Source organism: Paracoccidioides lutzii (genome assembly GCF_000150705.2).
Source record: "Paracoccidioides lutzii Pb01 unplaced genomic scaffold supercont2.14, whole genome shotgun sequence".
Lineage (NCBI taxonomy): Eukaryota > Fungi > Ascomycota > Eurotiomycetes > Onygenales > Ajellomycetaceae > Paracoccidioides > Paracoccidioides lutzii.
In genome coordinates, this window is record NW_015440960.1 from 252065 (window position 1) to 271634 (window position 19570).

The window sequence follows — 19570 nt, forward strand, 5'->3', positions numbered from 1 at the left end:
TGAGCAAAAGTAGAAGCGTTTCGGACATATAAGAATCACATACCTCGATGGACAATACTGGCGGCGAGTGCTTGATAAGGGAGTTGATGGCTTGAATCGAGGTGAAGTCGATTTTGAAAATTTGGGTTGGAACCGCCGCTAGTGCGACCAGTTAGGGCTCCTCACTATTTGCCCTAATAACATCACGTGATATAAAAATAGTGAAAAGCGGCATCAATCCGGCAATGTTGTGCAATTTACGACCAAAAGAATTCTCAGAATATATGGAGAGAAATTGAGCTGCCTTTTGGAATAGTCGATACTCTATATCCTGGTTTGGGTCGTAGATATCCCACTCGCTGGGATAAACATATAGTTAATACGTCAATGAAAACAGCAAGTACAGTACGGAGTACAAACCCTACTAAAGAGTTATTTATGCTGGGACATGTGAAGTATCGCCACCGTTCCGAATGAACCTTAAACCACAATTAATTAAACAACCAAATACATAAAAGGATGATATATGTGGAGTATATAACAATAAAAATTCACTTAGATTCAAAAGCCACCCGTTTATTTATTTATTAATTCGAAACGCTGTGTGGTGTGGTAGTAGGAGAAATGATACATGATTTTTTGGGCATACATGATTTCTAGCGCAAGTGTAATAAGTTGAGGGTTGCAAGAAGAAGTTTAAAAGAAATGAAAAAAAGAGGACAAACCAGAGTCTTTAAGTGTACGGCTAGGGTAAGGGGAGAGGGGATATATAGCGTGTGTATTTGTGTGTATACGTTTTTGGGTGCATTGGGGGAAAATGAGGATCAGTGGATACTTCTCAAAACAAGCATCAACTGCTTCTCATCGTGGGGCAAAGTATTGATGACGAGAGATGAAACCCGAGTTTGACTTGGGGTGGGGGATGACATGTGCTTGGGGAGGGATAGGGGACAGAGGGGAAAGGGCTAATAAGGGCAAGGGAATTGTAAAGTTGTTTGAAGGCTTGCTGTGGCGGGGAAAAGTTACACCACTATGTTCATATTCGACGGGAAGAGAGATATGGGGTGGGTTTAAGGGAGAATAACACGTGCAGTGTTTAGGGGTAAGGCTGGGGACCGGAATGCTTTAATCTGGGCAGATACGTAGCTGCGACCAGCTAAGTCGACGGGGAAAGGCTTGAAGAGGGGGTTGGCAGGTTCCTGGATTTTTTTTTTTTTTTTTTTTTTTTTTTTCCCTTTCTTTTTTCTAAAAAAAACCACGATTAACTATCCAATCCATACTGCCGGAGCCAGAACACTGGGAATAATTTGCAATCGTGATGCTTGTCTATTCTTCATTCATAAGTGCTCCAATCAGGACGTCGCTTCCCATCCATTGGCGGACTACTGCAGAGGTAGCAGGACGTGGGATTGTCTTTGGGGAGAGCCAATGTTCGTACAAAAAACGGACAGGGACACTTTAACGGCGAAATTTCGCACAGATAAAGCTGGCATACTGTCATTTCCTATTTACGACATAGCTTGCGCGGTTGCAAGGCCGATTTGGCGTTTCACCTGCTCACGTGCCCATCTGGCTGTTTCAATTGTGCGGGCCCCGAACTCACGATTTGTCCGGGTTTCCCTAACCAAATTGGAGACGAAATCGTTACGGAAGAACGCTGCAAATTCGCCATTGGGGAATGTATCGGCAAGATCTCTGTGAAACTTGTTAGGAGTCCACTAGTTCGATAGTCGTGAGAGCATAAATTCACGAGTAAAATTAAATATAAGACGTACCCAATAACACCCATACTAGCTCTGAGTAGGCCTTCGCTCCGATTCGTATCTTGAGCAATGATATTTAGCAACTGGAAAATCGACTCCACATATGGATGCAATGCGTTAACTGCGAAAATCATAATAACTATTAGCTTCCTAATAACGACAGGGGTGAATGGAGTGCTACTAGTATATACCATTTGGTGAGCCCTTGTATGCAAGTAGAATGCCACCCCAAGCATCCATAATCCCTTCTCGAAGGGAAACAATATAATCAAGCATATCGAAGGACACATCAGGAGAAGCCGTCACACCAGATGCCTGCTGCAGCACGCCAGCGACAACAACCAAATACGTCTCGAAATGGGTCCCGATAGCCTGAGCAATGTCCCCAAAAGTCTCGAGAATCGATGGTTTAAGCTGGTTGCTGAGTGTAGTGCTCTAGACTAGTGTTAGTAGATGAGAATATGGATAAATACAATTACATGCAAGGAGCGGAGGCAAGTCTTTTCGTACCCTCAAGTTGTTGAGAAGATGATTCATGAACGTATCACAGTAAGGTTGTGCCTTTTCGCCCAACGATCGAGTGATATCGCTAACTAATCCAATCGCCATGGCACAGAGGGCAGCCTCTTCCTGATTACCCAGGGCATTATAAAGGAACGGAATGAACGAATCCATATACTTGAGGAAGTCTGCCTCAAGAGCGCTGGCTATCGAGCCAACAGTGGCGAAGACGGTATCTGGAACACTTGATTTTGGAGGTACAGTGGACAAAACTTGCAACAGAACGTGCATGATACGATCGGCTTGAGGCTTGATCTCTCCTTCCAGTCGTTGCACGATAGCCTTGATTGATGTTAAGATATTTACTTTAGTTAATTACGTAGGCACAAGGGAGAACCTACCAATAGCACACTCGTCAAGCTGGTTTGCATTTCTTCAAGTGTGATACGATCTTCAACGCTGACAACCTGTTGTTGCATAGGAACTGTTTGCTCCAGTCTTTGAATGATAACGTCAGAAAGGTTGGCAACGATGGGAAGGCTGTCATTAGCAGCATTTGTCACAAAAGCGTTAAGAACCTCGTAGGCGGCGGTTCGAAGCTGATTATCAGTGTCGTGTCTATGATCTAAGTCAGCACGGATTGGCGGAAAATAATTTCCCAAATCAAAACTCGAATCTTTACCTCTCTGTAACAGTGAGCAGCGAAGTAACACTGTCTTGGAAATGCTTCGATAGAGGGTTCGTCTGAGCACCAGCTTCACCAGCAAATCGTTCGGCAAGGTTCATCAAGGCCCAGCAGCAAGAACCAGCAATCTTCGGATTACTAGCCAACCCGTGGAACAAACATGAAATAAGCGGCTGCAAATGAGCTTCTGGGTCGATAGACTCAGAGCAATAATCACAGATCCGGCCAAGAGCATAAGCAGCGGAATCTTTAACATGAACAACCTTATCATCCATCATTCCAATTAATACCGGAAGGGCCTGTTTGATCAGAGGATCCAGAGTTTGGACATCTGGTCCATCCATGATAGCACCAAACGAGGCCACTGCGGCATCCCGACGATGCCAATCCTCACTTCTCAAATTCTCCTCCACAAACGCCAGAACGGGTGGGATCACTTCGGCTGCAACGCACTGGGCATAGAGTTGCAGGGCTTGATAGGCGGCCCGAGAGGTATCATAGTCGTCATCAGCAGCATCCTCGTCCTGCTTGGTCATTAGCTGTAGCAGGACAGGAACAACCTCTCTGCAAGCAACCCGTGCAAAACTGAAAAATGGGCGAATTTCAGTGGACCCTTCCGCTTGTGCCTACAATCCTATATGTTAGAGACCGCATGATCAAGGCGTACGTATAAGATTAAATGTGGGAAAACAAGTCAACACAGGGAAATACTAACAGCAGCGTTATCATCTTCTATGGCAATTTCCTCTTCACAAACCGTGCACCAGAACTCAATAGCAAGTTTCGCAACATCTTCTTCCTCACTTTTCATGCCTAGAATCGTCAAACCAAAGAGGGCCTTCTCCATATAGAAGCGCATCTTCTCATAGTAAAGGCCCATAATTCGGTTCAAGCAGCCAAAAGCGCCACTCTGTATCCGCGTGTCTTCGGCCTGTGTAGCCTCACAAACAACCTGCATAATGTAATTTCGCTCGCCGTCATTCTCAAAGTTTGACCGCACAAATTCCATCGCATCACCCAAAGCCGTAAGGGCAGCATTTCGAACATCTGAATTGGTCTCTTCCCGTCGCGCACCCTGAACAACCGCTGTGAGTATCGCATTGGAATGCGCACTAAGGCTGTCGCGAAGCTCTGGTTCGTCCGTTTCGCAAATAAAGCCAATCGTGGTCAGAGATGCTTGTTTCAAATGATCTGAACCACTATTGACATTCTTTACAAGGGTATTCATCAACTCGGACCATTCGTTTCGCGGGAGCTCAATGGCAGCAATAGCGGCAATAAGCTGAGCCGCAGACTGTCCAGCTCTCGCATCATCTGATTCCAAAGTTTTCAATGAGAGTTCCTTGACGGTTTTTTTTACATCAAGGGGAAGCTGATGGACCCATTTTCCCTGGACTTCTCGCAATCGATCAAGCTCCCGGAACGTGAATGAGTTTTTCAGCGCAATACCAGCAGCAATTCGAACGGTTGCGGTAGCGGATTCGTTCGCAAGCTCCCCCGCGAGGGTCGTAAGGTAGGTGGCCTATACGAAATGAGAAAATGGAAGAGAAAAAATACATAAACAAAGGTTGGAATTCTTGCGCATATTAAAACGGAAAACATTTGTAATATTTCTAAAAGTACAGGTAAACGCGTAGCGAGCTCCGTGTCTCATCAAGCTAAAGGAGAAAACTGGGAGTACATACGAAATCAACTTCAGCTGCATGTAGCAGTTGCTGTTCGGCATTTTGACGCGTTGCAGCATCTATATATCATCAATCAAACAGAAAACAGGTCAGCCAACCAGGCATCAAGTTAATCTCTTCCACTGTTTGAAATGGGAACGTACCAGTGGAGAGGGTGCCCGCCAACACCTGATTGACATCCATGGTTGATATATGTTCCTGAGTTTCTAGGCCCACTGTAGTCGCGTGGTTGTCACAGGAGGGGGGACAGGGTGGGGGGAGGTGAACAAGTAGTGTGAAACAAGAGACTGCGGGAGAGGGTGGGGGGGGGGGGGGGGGGGGGGGACCTGAGCAAAGATTCCGGAGATATACAGGACGGTTGTAAAAAATAGCAGGGTAGGAGTTCCGGATGATGTGCGTTGCGTTGTCAACTAGGCTTTGTGTCCCAGCAACCCTAGAGATTCTGCCCGCCCAGTGAAGGTTTAGGAAGAGGAAAAGGGAGGGGGGATAAATACAGGCTAAGAGGAAAACGAGAGAGTGGGGACGGGGCTAAAAAGAGTATCTAGGCCCAGAGGCAGAAAAGGAAAGCTCTGCTCTGTGCCTAGGTAGCCTGACGGTTCTTCGTCTCCGGAGAATTTGGGGGAGGCGAGTGGTGAGTGGGGAGGGTTGTTGTCTGGAGTGGTTGGAGGTTGGAGGTTGAGGTAGAAGTTGGAGGATGTTTGTTTGGGAGGATTGGCCTGAGTGTGGAAGGACAAACAGAGGGCATGAGGCTCTTGGCCTTGTCAAGGGCGGTAGGTGGGCTTAGTCAGCGAGGTTAGGTAACCAAGTTAACTAAAGGCATCCGCAACAACCATTGGCGGCTTGGCATCGAAGGTCCTTTCATAGCAGTGGATATAAGGAGGTTGATACCCAGTATCTCAAAGATAAAGTGGACTTAGGGAGATGTGTGTACGACCGTATGAACCTAATTTTAAGGGTCTGGGGCATTTGAGATTGACTCGAGGTTGACTCGATGCTTTACACAGTTTATTCTTCTACTCTCGACTCTCAGCCCTAACCAGTGTTTGCCCTTCCCCTCCTATTATGCTATCAAATACCATGAATAGGTACAGTTTCAGAAAGAGCATTCTTGGGTTTAATTGTACCCCAGTCCATGCCATTCGCCTGCTACTGGTCTCAAGCAGGCCAGCTGACCCCTTGTATTCATATAATTTTCTGATCTGTGCGAAGAAATCACATACAAACCGCAGGAGAAAAAAGAAGGAAAAAAAAAAAAAAAAAAAAAAAATTTAACCATAGCTCCTCACTGAGAAACAAATAACATCAACACAGGCTAATTCTCAATTTTCATATTATCCCAATCTCCATCTCCATCTCCAGCGTCACTCCAATTTACATCCCCAGGATCTTCCCCGCCATTCTCCTCGTCCACTTGCCCATCCTCAGAACTATCGATATCAAACACAGAATATCTCAGTCTATCCGCGTACAAAACACACACCACCCTCCTCCCTTTCCGCCCATTGACTTGAAACTCCACCGGCTCCATATTTCCCTGCCCTGTGAAAGTGTGTTTCACAAAGTCCGCATGCTGCTGTGGATCTGCGAGGTATAGGTGCGTTATGTCATCTTCAGGTATCCCAGATGGCAAAGTAGATGATGTAGCTGAAGCTTCAGGACTGTGACTGAGTCTGATGTAGTTGGGGTGAAATAAAGCATCAGGATTTGGGAGGTAGGGAAAGCTGACGAGATGGGTGTTGCCGTCAGATAATAGAAGCATCATTGTACCATCCTCAACGAACTTGATTTGTTTTATGTTCCCATTTTGCAGATTTAATACTGCTAGGAACGTAGCCTTGGTTGAGCTGACACCGTTGACTGTGTCAAGAAGCACTCTATACAGATAAACTACAAGATGAAAAAAAATTAGTTGGAAGACAGGATTAGAATCAATCGTTGGTCTTACGTATCCATGATGAGCTTTTCGATTTCGATGCAATGTATACAGATGCATATGTAGAATTCTCAAAGGGCTAGAAGACGAAAGCGATACAGTCAGTTTAATAGCAATCATCCTCAGAACTAGAAAGGCCACAGCAACTTACACCGAAATTCATCGCCATATCAATTACATCTTCACTACAATCCGGGTCTAGGGATAACGGAGATCTGTGGAGTATGCCTCTTCGCTGTGTCTCAGCCATCTGCTTAAACACCTTTTCATACTGCAAGCCAAGGCGGGAAGTGAGATCGCCAAGAAGTGGTATATCGATCCTATCTGTCGATTTCTTCTGATCCTGTTGTCGAAGTAGTTTCTTATATGTTTCATAAAACGAGCTGTCACGCCCCGCTGTTTCCCATCGATCAGGCTGTGACTGTGCGGTAGCAGGTTGGATGAAATCCTGAAGAGCGCTTCGCGTCATAGCTCCCTGAATATAACTCAGAGTTTGAGCGTGGTCGAGTGAGTCACTGCTCTCAGTCAGTTCCTCATACGTTGAAGACAGCGGATCGGCCGCCTGTAGATCCACTTCATGTCTCAACCATTTTGAGAAGGCAGCAAACTCAAGGAGCTCGCGGTTGCTATGGATCAAAAGTTTATGGGACAGAAGGTTAAGGCAGTCAATAGTTTCTTGGCATTTCTCAAGATCGGTTGTCTCTAAGCCCAGGATCGGGCTAAGCTTGTGGAACTTTGATAACCCTAGTAGCCGACTCAGAAGGACTCCGCATCTTTCCAGTGCAGGGAGGAGACATTCGTGAGTCAGCCTTCTCAGCGCTTCATATCCTGATGTAACCGCTTTTTCCCAACGTTTATGGCCCTAAACATAGGTTAGGAGCTGTGTTGTTGTGTAGCCGGATATAATTTGGAGTACATTACTTACCCTATCGCCAAGGATCTCAACGAGAAACTCCTTAAGTGGCGGAAAGCAATCCCCAGTCACCAGGAGGTGGTACGCAGCAGTCACAAAATCACATGAGCATTTGTCCTGTAGATCCTCAGTTACATTCCTAATATACCGTCCCGGCAGGTCCTGCGCATTTTTCCACTCAAGATGAATCTGAGCCTGTACTTGCTTGATATACCGCAGCAAATTTTGCAACTGCGTGACTTTAGACGCAAGGAGAGACAGGTACCGCCCGCATCTCGTAATGAATCGGAGATCTAGAGTGACAAGGAGCAGATTACTCTCCGTGGAGAACAAAAGGGAATGAGTTGAGCTAATTGGATGAGAAGAATGAAGCAAAATTCTGCTTGCCGTTGAATCCCCAAGAGAGCCTCCTACAGGAAAGGGACCAATATCGAAACAGTCGAAAATCCGTAGGTGAATGGTCCCATCATCGAAACCTGCTAGCAAAACGTCGACAGAGTCACCGGTCACTTTGTTTGTAGCATGAAAGATGGAATCAATCGACGCTCGAGTGCCAAACACATCATCGCTATAAAAAACATCTTAGTAAAAAAAAGAAAAGAAAAAGAAAAAGAAAAAGGAAAAGAATATTGAATTATAGATGCAAAGATTAAAAAATAACAGAAGCTCACTCATTCCCCGTCGATGGTAAGGTGCTCAACTTGGGGAGCGACCGCTCCATATCTAGCATAGCCAGCTCTCGCGGCAAATCTGCTTTTAGCTGCGCAATTTTCGACAATTGCGTTTGCGTCGACAGTAGATCTTGGACAGTAATTCTTCTGTCTGCATCTTGAAGGTATTTCAATGCGCTCCTGCCATCGGTAAAGTTCATCCCCCAACCAAGGCAGGATACACACGTAGCTGCATCCGCTGCGGGCGAAAGCGATGAGGGTGGTACAGAGGCAGTTGAATGAGATGCTAACAAAGGGCCACATGGTAGTTGATGTACAATTTTGCCGCTGTATGCGCTTAATATGCGGATGATGTTGTCTGAACAGACGACGGCGAGGAGATGGCCTGCAGGCAGCTGTTAGATCTCGGAAGTGAAGCCTCGCCAAATGATGTAATAACAAGGATCTCCAGATAAAACTAAAACATCTAGTACATAAAGGAGAAAAATTAAACATTTCCCCAAACAAAGAGTTATATACTGTAAAATCTCCTTACCGGTCCCTTTCCACTTCAACCCTCTGACCTCTCTTCCACTACCACCGCGTCCACCTTCGCCATAAACACCCCCAAATACCCGCTGCCCATTCAAGCGGAAAACATCCACTCGTTCGTCCGCGCTGGCCAACGCGATAAGGTCCATTGTTGGACAGTACGACATTGACCCGGGCTTGCATTTTGACGCGAGTGTTTTCTCAGCCAGAGTGGCCAACTTGGGGAGCCGCTGAGGGTTCATCGTAGATGGATTTAGTTTGGAAATGGAGGAGGCTTTAAAAGGGGAGGAAGTGGTTATTCTGAGGAAAACGGCATGATCTGGATCATCGCGTTTAATTTGCTTTGATAGATAGATGTGTATCACGTTCAGGACTGGAGCAGTCTTGGTGTTCTGAGTATTAAACAAGGTTGGAGGTTTCGCATATAAAATTGAAACTTCTAAGCTGAGATTCCACAACAGAGGATGTGGGCATTATAATTCGATAGAATGCTTGTGAAAATAGATGGAAAGTGAGAGTAAAATTTAATTGTTTACAATACGACCAGGTTTGTTGATGGTGAAATTCTTGTGACGTTAATTTTGATATTGCGATGCAATCCATCGTCGATATTTATGTTACCATGTTTTGCGTCATGGCAACAAAGTTAAACTTCAACAACCAGCTCTAAAGGGTTTAACTACGCGGAATGCTTCCAGAGCCTCCATTATCATAAGATGTCCAAACAAATGGGCATATCCTACATATAATTGTTCATATCTCTCCCAAAAGTATTCATCAGAGGATTTCGAGCCAGATAAAATAAAATAAAATAAAATTATCATTCAAACTCACAAAGTTATGCAAATCCATAGTTTTCCTATGTTACGATATTTTCAGCGCCTCATAATATATGCAGATGCTCAGTACCTACCCCCACACAATATGTAATGCTCCCAATGCACGCAATACTGATGTAGAGAAGCCAGCCCCTATTGAGTCGCAGAATCAATCCCGCTATCCAACACAATAATAACAAAACAATGCAGGGAGCTAAGAAATCCGACAAAACCCTAATTAAGTATGATCTCTAATGAGAAGAATGGGAAAAGAGTAAAATAAATATTAGTCAATACTGAAATCGCGATAGAAACATTATTGTGCTCTAAAAACGGGAAAAATAATGCGAAACACAAAATATGCATGATAGACTGGGAGTAATCTGCATTTTCAAGGACTTAGATATGGAGCTGAGGGCCCACCAAGTTTTGACTAGATAACGTCATATATCATGTCAAAAAATGCCGGGAGGCCGTGGGTGACCCATTTCAATAACTTTTCACGGCATTTTCTTCAATAATATCTCGCAAATATCCCAACTCGTTCATTAACTCCTGCATTGAAGAATCGACATAGGGATTTTGTAGTCCTTGTCCAACGCCACAACAAGGGGTCATAGCATGTTTATCACTTTTCATCCGGTGGTCTTGATCATTTGTCGGTTTTGGGCGCGGAGTGGGGAGGTTGGAATTATTGAAATTACCTTCCTTGATGGAGGAGTTGGTATTTGGTGAATAGTTATTATGTTTTAGGATTAGATGTTTCCACGAGGGTGTTGTAGGGGATTTATCATTATTTTTTCGCCTGAGGTTGGTGTCTCTGTTGGGTGTGGGGCGCCCACTGCCGTCGTCTTCACTTGGAGTTTTTGAGATGTAAAGGGAGGATTTATCGACATCTTCAGGGCAACAATTGGAGGTGTTGGATGGGCATTGCTGCGTACTATTTTTGGACGAGTTAGCCTGCGGAGGTGGTTTTGCGAGTGCCACTTCAAATGCTATCTCCTTGTCTTCATTGGTTGCCGGAGGGAATGTGTCATAACTATTAATCGTTGAGGCAGATGTCATGGAGAAGGGTGAGGCATCGTCTGTATCCGTGCTATATTCCGAAAAGCGGCTACCACCCGGTTGGAAGGAGTCCGGAGAGCAGGAATCATCAGGAGATTCAGCAGTGAAGTCGGAAAAATGGCTCTGTAGGTACTCTTCTTCGCTAATAGGAAGATGTTCCTCTCTCGTTGAGTGCAATTCTGAGTCGAGAGCGGATGTCGGACTGTTCGGGAGTGTTGGCAAACGTTTCTCGTACAGATCCAGGGGAGATAAAATGTCTGGGTCCCAGGCATCACCTTTTGATTCCCATTGAGGGATAAACCTGAGCGTGTTTTGCTGCGATATCGAGTCTCGATACGCATCGAGAGGTCGCCATTGAGGGCGTTCGGTTTCCTTAGGGCCAAGTCCATGAAGTGATGAATTGTTAAATGTCAGTGTGGTATTTGAAGGAGACGGACCCCTGCTCTCTCGAAGAGAATTGTCCCGATTCGATTGTTCACCGGACATATATCCACCAGCAGGATGTGGCAATGACTTGTTTAGATTGCTGGCGGGGCTCCACATGGGTGATGAGTTATTGGAGTAACTTTTTGAATTCAATTCCACACCTGGAACTTTCACAATGAGGTATTTCGCCCAGTCACGAGGCTGGCGACCTCTGTTCTCATTATTTCGGCCGAATCTTGGGGATGCGACATTCATTATACTAGATCGAAGCGAACTGGGTTTGGTGGAAGGGTTAATTGAAATTTTCAGGTCTAGTGACAATTTGCCGCCAATGCGGAATCTGCGGCGTGAGGTAATGGCACGCGGGTGGGAGAGACTTCTTCCATGAGCAGGAGATAGTGATGATCCGGCAGAGAGAGTGGGGGTTAGAGCGTAGTCGCTGCGCATGAGCATCGCCGGGGAGGTTGTGAGTCGAGGTAAAGTTGGCCGAGGTGGAGGTCTCGGATTCATATATTTGTCGTCAGGATTCATCGTTTCATGACCAATTACTTGTGAGACGTGATTGGCGCCGCGAGTATGAAAGCTTTCTGAGGATGGTAAATGTATCGGAACATTGAGGACGTTCAATGGCTGGCCAGGGAGCAAAGGGCAAGAGGTGGTCACCGGCTCCGCCTCATTAAAAAATTCAACTTCATTGTCAATTTGGTACTACGGTTGAAAGTCAGTTTTCTAGTTCAAAGAATCCCTAGGAACATTTGAAAAACCTACATAATACCAATACGTGCCACCCATTCTCAGACCGCCATCTCTTCCTGGAGGAAGTGCGTTTATTTCACCATCACATATTATGTTTGTGAAAGTATGACATCCTTTCCAATAGCCTTTGCCAATTCGACTGTCCTTCTCCATGGGATATGCTCTCGTGAAATTGTCCCATGATCCAAGGAGCTTCACAAACCTGGTATTTGGAGGGGTTCGACTACTGCTCCGTCAGTCACAGTTCAGAAAGGTTTTAACTTGACGTCAAGCTTACACAAGAAATGTTATCAGCGTCGTAGAGGAGCTGTCCATAGCTGCAGCAGAGCTATTCAGAAGTGGCAAATACTGAATGGAACAGGCCGAAAACGGATGGAGAAATATCAAAAGAAAGTAACCTGGATCCGGCCAGGGAAAACCTCCTCAGCTTCAATATAGCTCTGCCACCAGTCGAATAGCCCTAGTCAGATATTAATGTCCGCGCTGTCCTCAGCGCAGCAATCTCTTATATAACTAGCAGCCTTGTTGAAATAAGGCTGCCAAGACATAACCCAGTCCCGAGTATGAACCTGAGAACCGTGCTGCTGGATGTTATTTTTAGGAATTTCGTTTCAAATCCGTAATGTGCCTCAGGATGAGGAAGAGTTCTGGCAAAGCACGGTCGATGGGTGACAATCGAGGGCGCCCAATGAGGTTGCCGGACCTTGCGGAAGCGCTCTTGATTATGATGGAGATGAAATTATGTAGGAGAAATCCTGGAGCTTGCTGAGAGAGCAAATAGGATGATGTATTCAAATTGCTTCTAGCAACAGCGGGGGTTGGAGGGGATATATGAAGCAAACGGTCCTTATGGAATGGCGGTTGTTGAAACCAAGCAAGGCATGCCGTCAAATCTTCTGGCAAGAATCGCCATGGTTGACGAGACGCAAATAATAAAACACTTTAGGCGTTGTGGCTTTGACGGTACAGTGACACTAATCTAGCGAAACGGGTGTCGTCACTGGCAGAACAAAATTATGGGGCTGTTCTCTGGCTCTATAGCGCGATGGTGGATGCGACTAGCGAGGAAGATGAATACCCGTTACTGAACACAGAGCAGGGCTGGCTTAACGCTGCCTCTGGCCGTATAAGAGATCGAGGGCCATGGAGCCAGTTTACCCAGAAGTTATTGGCCCTATGGACATGCTCCAGGGCTGCATTTTCACAGTAAAAGATGTCGCCGTGGGCGTATGAGGATGAGAATAATCCCATAATTGTAGTGGTGGAATCTACTCCATTCCCTGCATTAATTCCCATCTTCCATGTGGCGCTTCGTTTTCTATTGCATCCACCAGTCCTGACCCTGTTCCAAGGTACAACAACCTGGAAATCTCGTGGCGCCAACAAAATAAAAGGGATATATGAGCGAATAGGGATGCTAGATAGTAAACTCTATGAAGTTAGTGAGTTACTTACGACCGAAATAGTATTCATCGATGCCAGCATCAATCATGCAATTTTACAGAAACAAATCACAAACAAAACGAAATGAAAACAAACCAAAACCTTCCGATTACCGTAGCATGCGAAAACGAGAAACTTTTCCCTCCATTGCCCAGTAACTGTATAGGAGATGTAGGGATCAATCTTCAATCTCGACAATTCCCAACAATGAACATCCTTGCCATGAGTGGCTAGCTTCTCAGCTCCAGCCAAAAGGAGACTCTCGGCCTACTTGGGCCCACTTGGACTCCACCAGTTGGTCAATAGTTCGCAATCGCCAGCTCAATAGCAGAAGCCGTCGAACAACAAGCAAATCAGCACGCAGCATTTACCAGGCTGCGGTGCAAGTTTCTCACGGGGTCACAGCATGGTCCGTAAGCGGTAATCCCCATTGGATGCTAGTGCTTTAGATTGGGTTAGCGGTTCGAGCGGCGTCTGTATGGCTGTAAGCGTGTACCTGGATTGAAGTGTCCAGGAATTTTGAGACTAACCCTGGAAGGTATTTGAGCGGATCTGTAAATGAGACTCATTGAGAACTGATGAATGATGAGAGGAAATATGATGGATTATGCCGGTGCACGGGGGGTTTGCGTTTTTTGGGTTGCCCAAAACTTGGTGGTCCCTGCCGAGGCTCAGTTAGAACAGAATACCCATCCAAACCAACGATCCCAACGACGCCATGATACCCATCAATGATGGCAAAGATTGAAAGAAATTGACATTTTGATATTCAGCCAGGCTAAGTTTTTGCTAGAGAATATGTGAGAGGTCACCGACTGGCATCCTGCCTCGGGTTTATTCTATTACAACCCGCACAGTTAAACAATTGCCTCTGTTAGTGAACGGGTTCACTCACCCTAAAGTTGATAAGATCAAATTATTTCGTTTCTCGCCTCTCTAAGCCTGTGCTAAAGAGACCCAGCTGTTGAATGAGCCTTCCCTGGGAATGTATGCAGAGTTGGGTGTATTTGTCCCACATCGTCGAGGATAAAATCAATAGTGGAACTCACATACTTTAATGGCGATGTTGTCCTTAAACATGCATGGAGTAATTCTGCGTCTTTTCTCGATTGATAGACCAATGTCAAATATAAAATACCCTTAGTCTTTCCGCTCATGCGTATATCGTCGGCTGTCATCCGCATCTTGTAGCGCAGGACTACCAGTGAAGGATTAGGTTAAAGAGCTAGGTCGAAGAGCTACTGTTGTTGGAATCTAGTGATATACTGACGATGAGAACTTTACCTAGAACCTGAATCACCGTTTTCTCGCGTAATGTATCTTGGGAGGGGGATTGCTAACCCACATGATCAAATCCCACAGACAGACCACTCACGGAGTGATAGGATATTCATTGCCGTTCCCCTTTACCGTCCTTGAACATAAGGTGGCAAGTCGATTAATGATTGGATTTTTACAGCTTTTCATTCTCAAGGCCCACTTTTTGCTATTTATCAAAGCCCAGCTGGTAACCATGAAGCCTTTCGTTATTGAGAAAGTGGTTGTCGAGGGTCAGACGAAACCGCTCGAGAATACCATTCAGCTCCTATGAGCGAGCTTCCGTATAGGGTTTCTCTGCAGAGGGGGTAAGAATGCGTGTATGAAGCCCTTTGAAACCGAATCAGCGCTATGGCGTTATTTCCACCAAAACGCCCCCGCTCGTGGTGTTTCTGATGCTAACCATTATCAAGTATTCCGTCCCATGAGGCCACTCCGAGCTGCCAGGACGAATGGATTCATCGAAGGAAAGTAACTCTGTGAACGGCAAGTTGAGGCAACAAAGTGCAATATTGAACTCTGCCTGATGTACCTTTCCTATTTTTCTTAATGCGGCCATTGGGATGCAGTCGAATTTTACCTGTTCGACCAGAATCTCTGCTGGTCTGAAGGCAGATGGTGTTCCCGACAGGCTTATCAGAGCAAACTTCAAGTGTTGACTTGAGTTTCAATTGAATATTAGTGTTGATGATCTTTCATTTCTATGAGTATTACTGACTCAATTATGTTAGACAATGACAAAAACACTTATAAGGAGATGCTAAGGGAACATCATATGGATAGACAAGAAAGAGCAGTAAGAAAACGAATTTGGCTCTGGATGAGGTTCTAACATTGCAGAGGACATCACCATCAGATATAAACCCAGACGAACAATGGGAGATATGGAAGCAGAGCAAATTCCCACGCATACCACACAAGGAATAAATGGGTACGCGACGACCGCAGAAAGGAGTGAACTGTCAATAATTTTACTAGAATAGGAGCTAGAGCCAGCAGGGTTAAAAACAAGGAACCTCTATTCGGTCCTCTTGACCCTAGCTTTTCGGTCATACCTCTTATCAACCCCCCCAAGCATGATTTTCATGATCTTATTTGGTGTCAGCTCGCTCCCGGACCACGGAGCTGTATCAGCAATATCCCCGAATATTATATTCTTAGTGAAATGTATCGTCGAGTTTCTTCAACCACTTCGTTGCCTTCGAGTCGTTTCCAACCTGCACAAATTGAATACCCACCTGCCAAGGTTTAGCATTACATTTGTCTAGACGATTCGCTGCATTGGATATCACCGTTTCCACATCATCGGTGGGACGACCATTTGTGATCACAATGATGTTAAGCGGTTTAACGGTATTCCCCAGAGCTTTAGTTTCGGATGCGGTTTCGACATGACTCAAGTGCTGATCGAGAATATCATGAATACTAATCGAAATCAAACATGAAGTTTACTGGAACGGTTGCGGCACGACTTTGGGCGTGTTAGAAGATTTGACTAACCCCTAGGAGATATAAACTAAGCATCGGATATAGGGTTCTGATTGGGATATGAAGGTAGAAAGCGAGGGCAGAACGTACTGAGCCTCAGCCAGTCGACATAATAAAGCATCCGCTGAATTCTCAAAGGCCTAAATACGGTCGCAAAAATGGAATTTTGGTTAATGGAAATAATGCATCGCAACTCTTGACCCTTTTCTCGGCTTTTATGTCGGAAACCTTTACAATTGACCAGTGAGAATGGTCACTATCTAGGTATCTTGGGTACTGGATGAAAATCATTGTAGGGCAATCGGTAAAAAGCATTAGCCGTAGAAAAGAAAATTTACAGACCCTCCTATCTATCACAAACAACTCTCTCACATCTGATAAAAATCCATCACAGAGAAGCTCCTTTCTTTTGATGGCAGATGTCACCAGCAATTAATCAGATTCGATATTTAGGCAGACGCAAAGCGGTGGCAGGGGTTAACAAGGGGCTATTTAAGAGCGACAATAATAATCCTACATGCGATGCCATCTCAAAAGTCAGCTCTCATAGGAAACAACAGCAGATGGGATCGCAAATTTATGAAGTTCCCGGAAGTCAGCTCTAAACTCGGCGATGGCGAATTTCTTTATCACCAGAATCGAAGTCTCCGACTGGGACGAAATAGTCGAGGGTCATTTCAGTTCTTTTGTCGATGAGCAATTTCAACTTCTCCTCCATGGCAGTGACACTCCACGCAACCGCCAGCTCTTAAAGGAAAAGAGGCTCAATAAGTATACACGTTTGAGTAACTCAATATGGCTTAAAGCCGCCGACCCTAATAGCAAAAGGAAGATCGCTGGGGTGGCCAATTACACGCTGAATCCCACCTATGTTCCACTGCAGAAGCTTAGGTTGGATTCGGATATGCCATGGCTGGATGATCCGGAAGATAAGCGGATTCTGAGAGCAATATTTGATGACGTGGCGGATCGGAGGTGGAGGCATGTTAAGGAAGCACATATTCGTGAGTGTTTTCTGTCCAATTCCCCATCCCCTTTTTCCCAGGCATAGAATGCACTCAATTGACCATTGGAGTGTTCTTTATCACTTAACAATCTATACATCTATATATTATATCCACCCATTGACTTGATTGCTATAATTGTTCTCAGAACTCGACGCACTATACGTCCTTCCCGAATACAGGGGCCTTGGAATCGCTGGTCGGTTTCTGGAATGGGGACGAGATCTCGCGGATCATTTGATGGTGCCCATAACTCTCGAATCTTCCATGATGGCACATCCGTTATATCTCAAATACGGGTTCGTCGACGTCGAGCACTCCCGTGTCGTGATGGGAAAGTGGGATATCGAGTACTATCAGATGAAGTTGGAGCCGAAGTCAACGGAGTTGCAAGGTTGATCCAAGTGATTACCCGATAGATAGCTGCACATTGTGTGTTTACAAACCTGGATTTTAGATTTCCGATGTTAACTTAAGAGCTTCACAAGGTCACTGATTCACGGACAGAGGGACCGGTTAAGCTTTCGGGACTGATCGTTCCATTTTTAAGAAAAGCCATGGTAACTAGTTAACGAAACCGTCAGGTAAACCCGGGGCGCCTTGCGCTGTTAATAGTATTTCCTTGGCCAGCAACGTTGGTGAAAATAATTGTGTGAGAAGAGTGGGCTCTTCAATATACCACAGATGAGGAACAATTCTAGAAGGTGATGTCCTGGCCATATCAGGGCCTAGGCAGCGCAACCACGGGAATTGACGTAATGTGTTCACTGCCAAAGATATTGATTGCGCCTGGTGGAGTGGTTTGAAAAAATGATGTTTGGATGGTAATAAAAGATATCGAAAGTCGCTATACACGGCTTCACTAACTACCTGTCTTCCTGGATGACAGCCCAGGGAACTTTTCCAACCTATGATGGATTTTCAACTTCAATCTCGCAGCTTCATACACCAGTTTCTGCCCCCCAATATTCTGCAGCTTTTACAATGAACTGTGTATGCACATTGCTGATTTGACAATTTTGTTCGTTAATATTACATATCGAAGCAGCTCTGCCCCAAGCTCCCCATTCTCGGCCACCACATCATAAAAGCCATCATGGTCGACCAATATGTCTACATTGTCCATAATAATCGCAGAAATTCCGTCCATGAGTTCGGTGTAGTTGCCGGATTCGCATCGGTATATATCCCGAATAACCTCAATGATGCTGCCTCTGTGGACATTTGTTTGGTCCAAATGAGCACCGTTTCTTTTGCCCAGGACTGGAGCCAGAAGATATCGAATTGGTCAACCAGGGCGTATAAGCGTAACAGGCGAAGACCTGCGCTGCGTTGAGGGACGCCTGGGCACTTATTGTTCTCCGTCAACGAATGCTTGGGCGTCACAACACAACTTTCGGATTTATCGATCCTGTCAGTCGATCCATTGGAGTCTTCTTGTGCTTCCGTCCAAAGCTCTACATAGTATGAAATCTCGAAACCATATAGAATGGAAATCAATAACTCAAGGCTATCCATGTCTTCCTCAGGCAGATGGATTCTTTTTGACCTTGATTCCTATGACAACACAAAAGTAACTGGGTTGTTCAATCTGTAAATAGCCACATAGCCACACTGTGTTGGATTGGGGGGGGGGGGAAGAAAAGAAAACAAGAAAAGAGAAAGAATTATAAAAGAAATTGTGTTTTCATATATTTTAAGTAATTATAATCCAGAGACGTACAGCGAAGTTTCCTTTCACGGCCTTTTCGAAAAACCGTGACCTGGCACAAATAATCCTGGAATGGACGTTGTATTCGCAGTCCATTGCTGATATCTTGAAATCAGGTCTCTCCGGAACACCCTCAAGTTGCTCTACTCTTTCGGCGAGAGTTAGACCGCGAGAGTCCTTTTTAACCTTACTTGCGGTTTTGGGTTGCGCTTCCGGGGCAGCATCGGATTCAATTCTCGAGTTGTATACTTTTGCCTTGTCATCCATCCTTCTCTTACAGTCCTTGTAGATTTATTCCGCAAGTAATGGCTGTGAGAAGTGTGCGCTCTTCACAGGAAGTGCGGGACAGACACATCATTTAATCTTGTTGGAGCCTAATTTTTGAACCACAGGCACAACTAATCGATCATGATAGTGAGATGGTTGGTGCCAGGCACAATATTCTAAGCTTCCAAGTGATTTATTCATTATAAGAATAGAACAGGTAGTTATATAGGGTCGCAATCGATTGGACGATTCGTTTGTCTGTTTTCATTTGCATATATCTCTGCAGGTAGCCACAAAAGTACAGGTTGAGTGCTGTTGGAATGCAAATATAGCAGTAGGGACTTGGTGAGCTAAAATCTAAATTATTATCCTTGGTTGAACCAAATCCGCCAATCACCCAACCGAGTTAAAAGTTACCTTGGATCAGGCACCCAATTCTCATACAGAGCCAGAGCAACAGAATTTTTGGTACCAACTTTGTTGTAGCTATTTCAAAATATCATATTATAGGTAGATGTGATTCATTTGGTGGCTTATCACCTGGAATTTCAAGGGGTTGATTCAATAATTAGAGATTTAAAAATGAAGGTCAATTCTTGATTGATAGAGCCGAG

General features: G+C 45.0%; 6 protein-coding genes across 6 annotated transcripts; 1 reads left to right on the forward strand and 5 right to left on the reverse strand.

Annotated features, from left to right (window-relative positions):
- Nucleotides 1-1487: 1487 nt before the first annotated feature.
- PAAG_05338 (importin subunit beta-1) lies at nt 1488-4796 on the reverse strand (the record flags this gene model as incomplete). Its single annotated transcript, XM_002792563.1, has 9 exons — nt 1488-1674; nt 1755-1863; nt 1934-2177; nt 2253-2585; nt 2645-2861; nt 2926-3554; nt 3644-4450; nt 4614-4672; nt 4757-4796. The coding sequence occupies 9 exons, from the start codon at nt 4794-4796 to the stop codon at nt 1488-1490; spliced, it is 2625 nt and encodes an 874-aa protein (XP_002792609.1).
- A 1129-nt stretch (nt 4797-5925) lies between these two features.
- PAAG_05339 (hypothetical protein) lies at nt 5926-8903 on the reverse strand (the record flags this gene model as incomplete). Its single annotated transcript, XM_015845545.1, has 6 exons — nt 5926-6500; nt 6559-6625; nt 6698-7408; nt 7472-8027; nt 8131-8515; nt 8666-8903. The coding sequence occupies 6 exons, from the start codon at nt 8901-8903 to the stop codon at nt 5926-5928; spliced, it is 2532 nt and encodes an 843-aa protein (XP_015699771.1).
- Nucleotides 8904-9968: 1065 nt separating this feature from the next.
- PAAG_05340 (hypothetical protein) lies at nt 9969-12041 on the reverse strand (the record flags this gene model as incomplete). The annotated part of the gene is made up of 3 exons (XM_002792565.1): nt 9969-11678; nt 11739-11949; nt 12004-12041. 3 exons carry the CDS (start codon nt 12039-12041, stop codon nt 9969-9971), a joined length of 1959 nt encoding a protein of 652 aa, XP_002792611.1.
- A 3602-nt stretch (nt 12042-15643) lies between these two features.
- On the reverse strand, nt 15644-16010 carry PAAG_05341 (hypothetical protein; the record flags this gene model as incomplete). Its single annotated transcript, XM_015845546.1, has 2 exons — nt 15644-15889; nt 15987-16010. 2 exons carry the CDS (start codon nt 16008-16010, stop codon nt 15644-15646), a joined length of 270 nt encoding a protein of 89 aa, XP_015699772.1.
- A 577-nt stretch (nt 16011-16587) lies between these two features.
- On the forward strand, nt 16588-17377 carry PAAG_05342 (hypothetical protein; the record flags this gene model as incomplete). The annotated part of the gene is made up of 2 exons (XM_002792567.1): nt 16588-16978; nt 17127-17377. 2 exons carry the CDS (start codon nt 16588-16590, stop codon nt 17375-17377), a joined length of 642 nt encoding a protein of 213 aa, XP_002792613.1.
- Nucleotides 17378-18091: 714 nt separating this feature from the next.
- Nucleotides 18092-18956, reverse strand: PAAG_05343 (hypothetical protein; the record flags this gene model as incomplete). Its single annotated transcript, XM_002792568.1, has 2 exons — nt 18092-18535; nt 18702-18956. 2 exons carry the CDS (start codon nt 18954-18956, stop codon nt 18092-18094), a joined length of 699 nt encoding a protein of 232 aa, XP_002792614.1.
- Nucleotides 18957-19570: the final 614 nt, after the last annotated feature.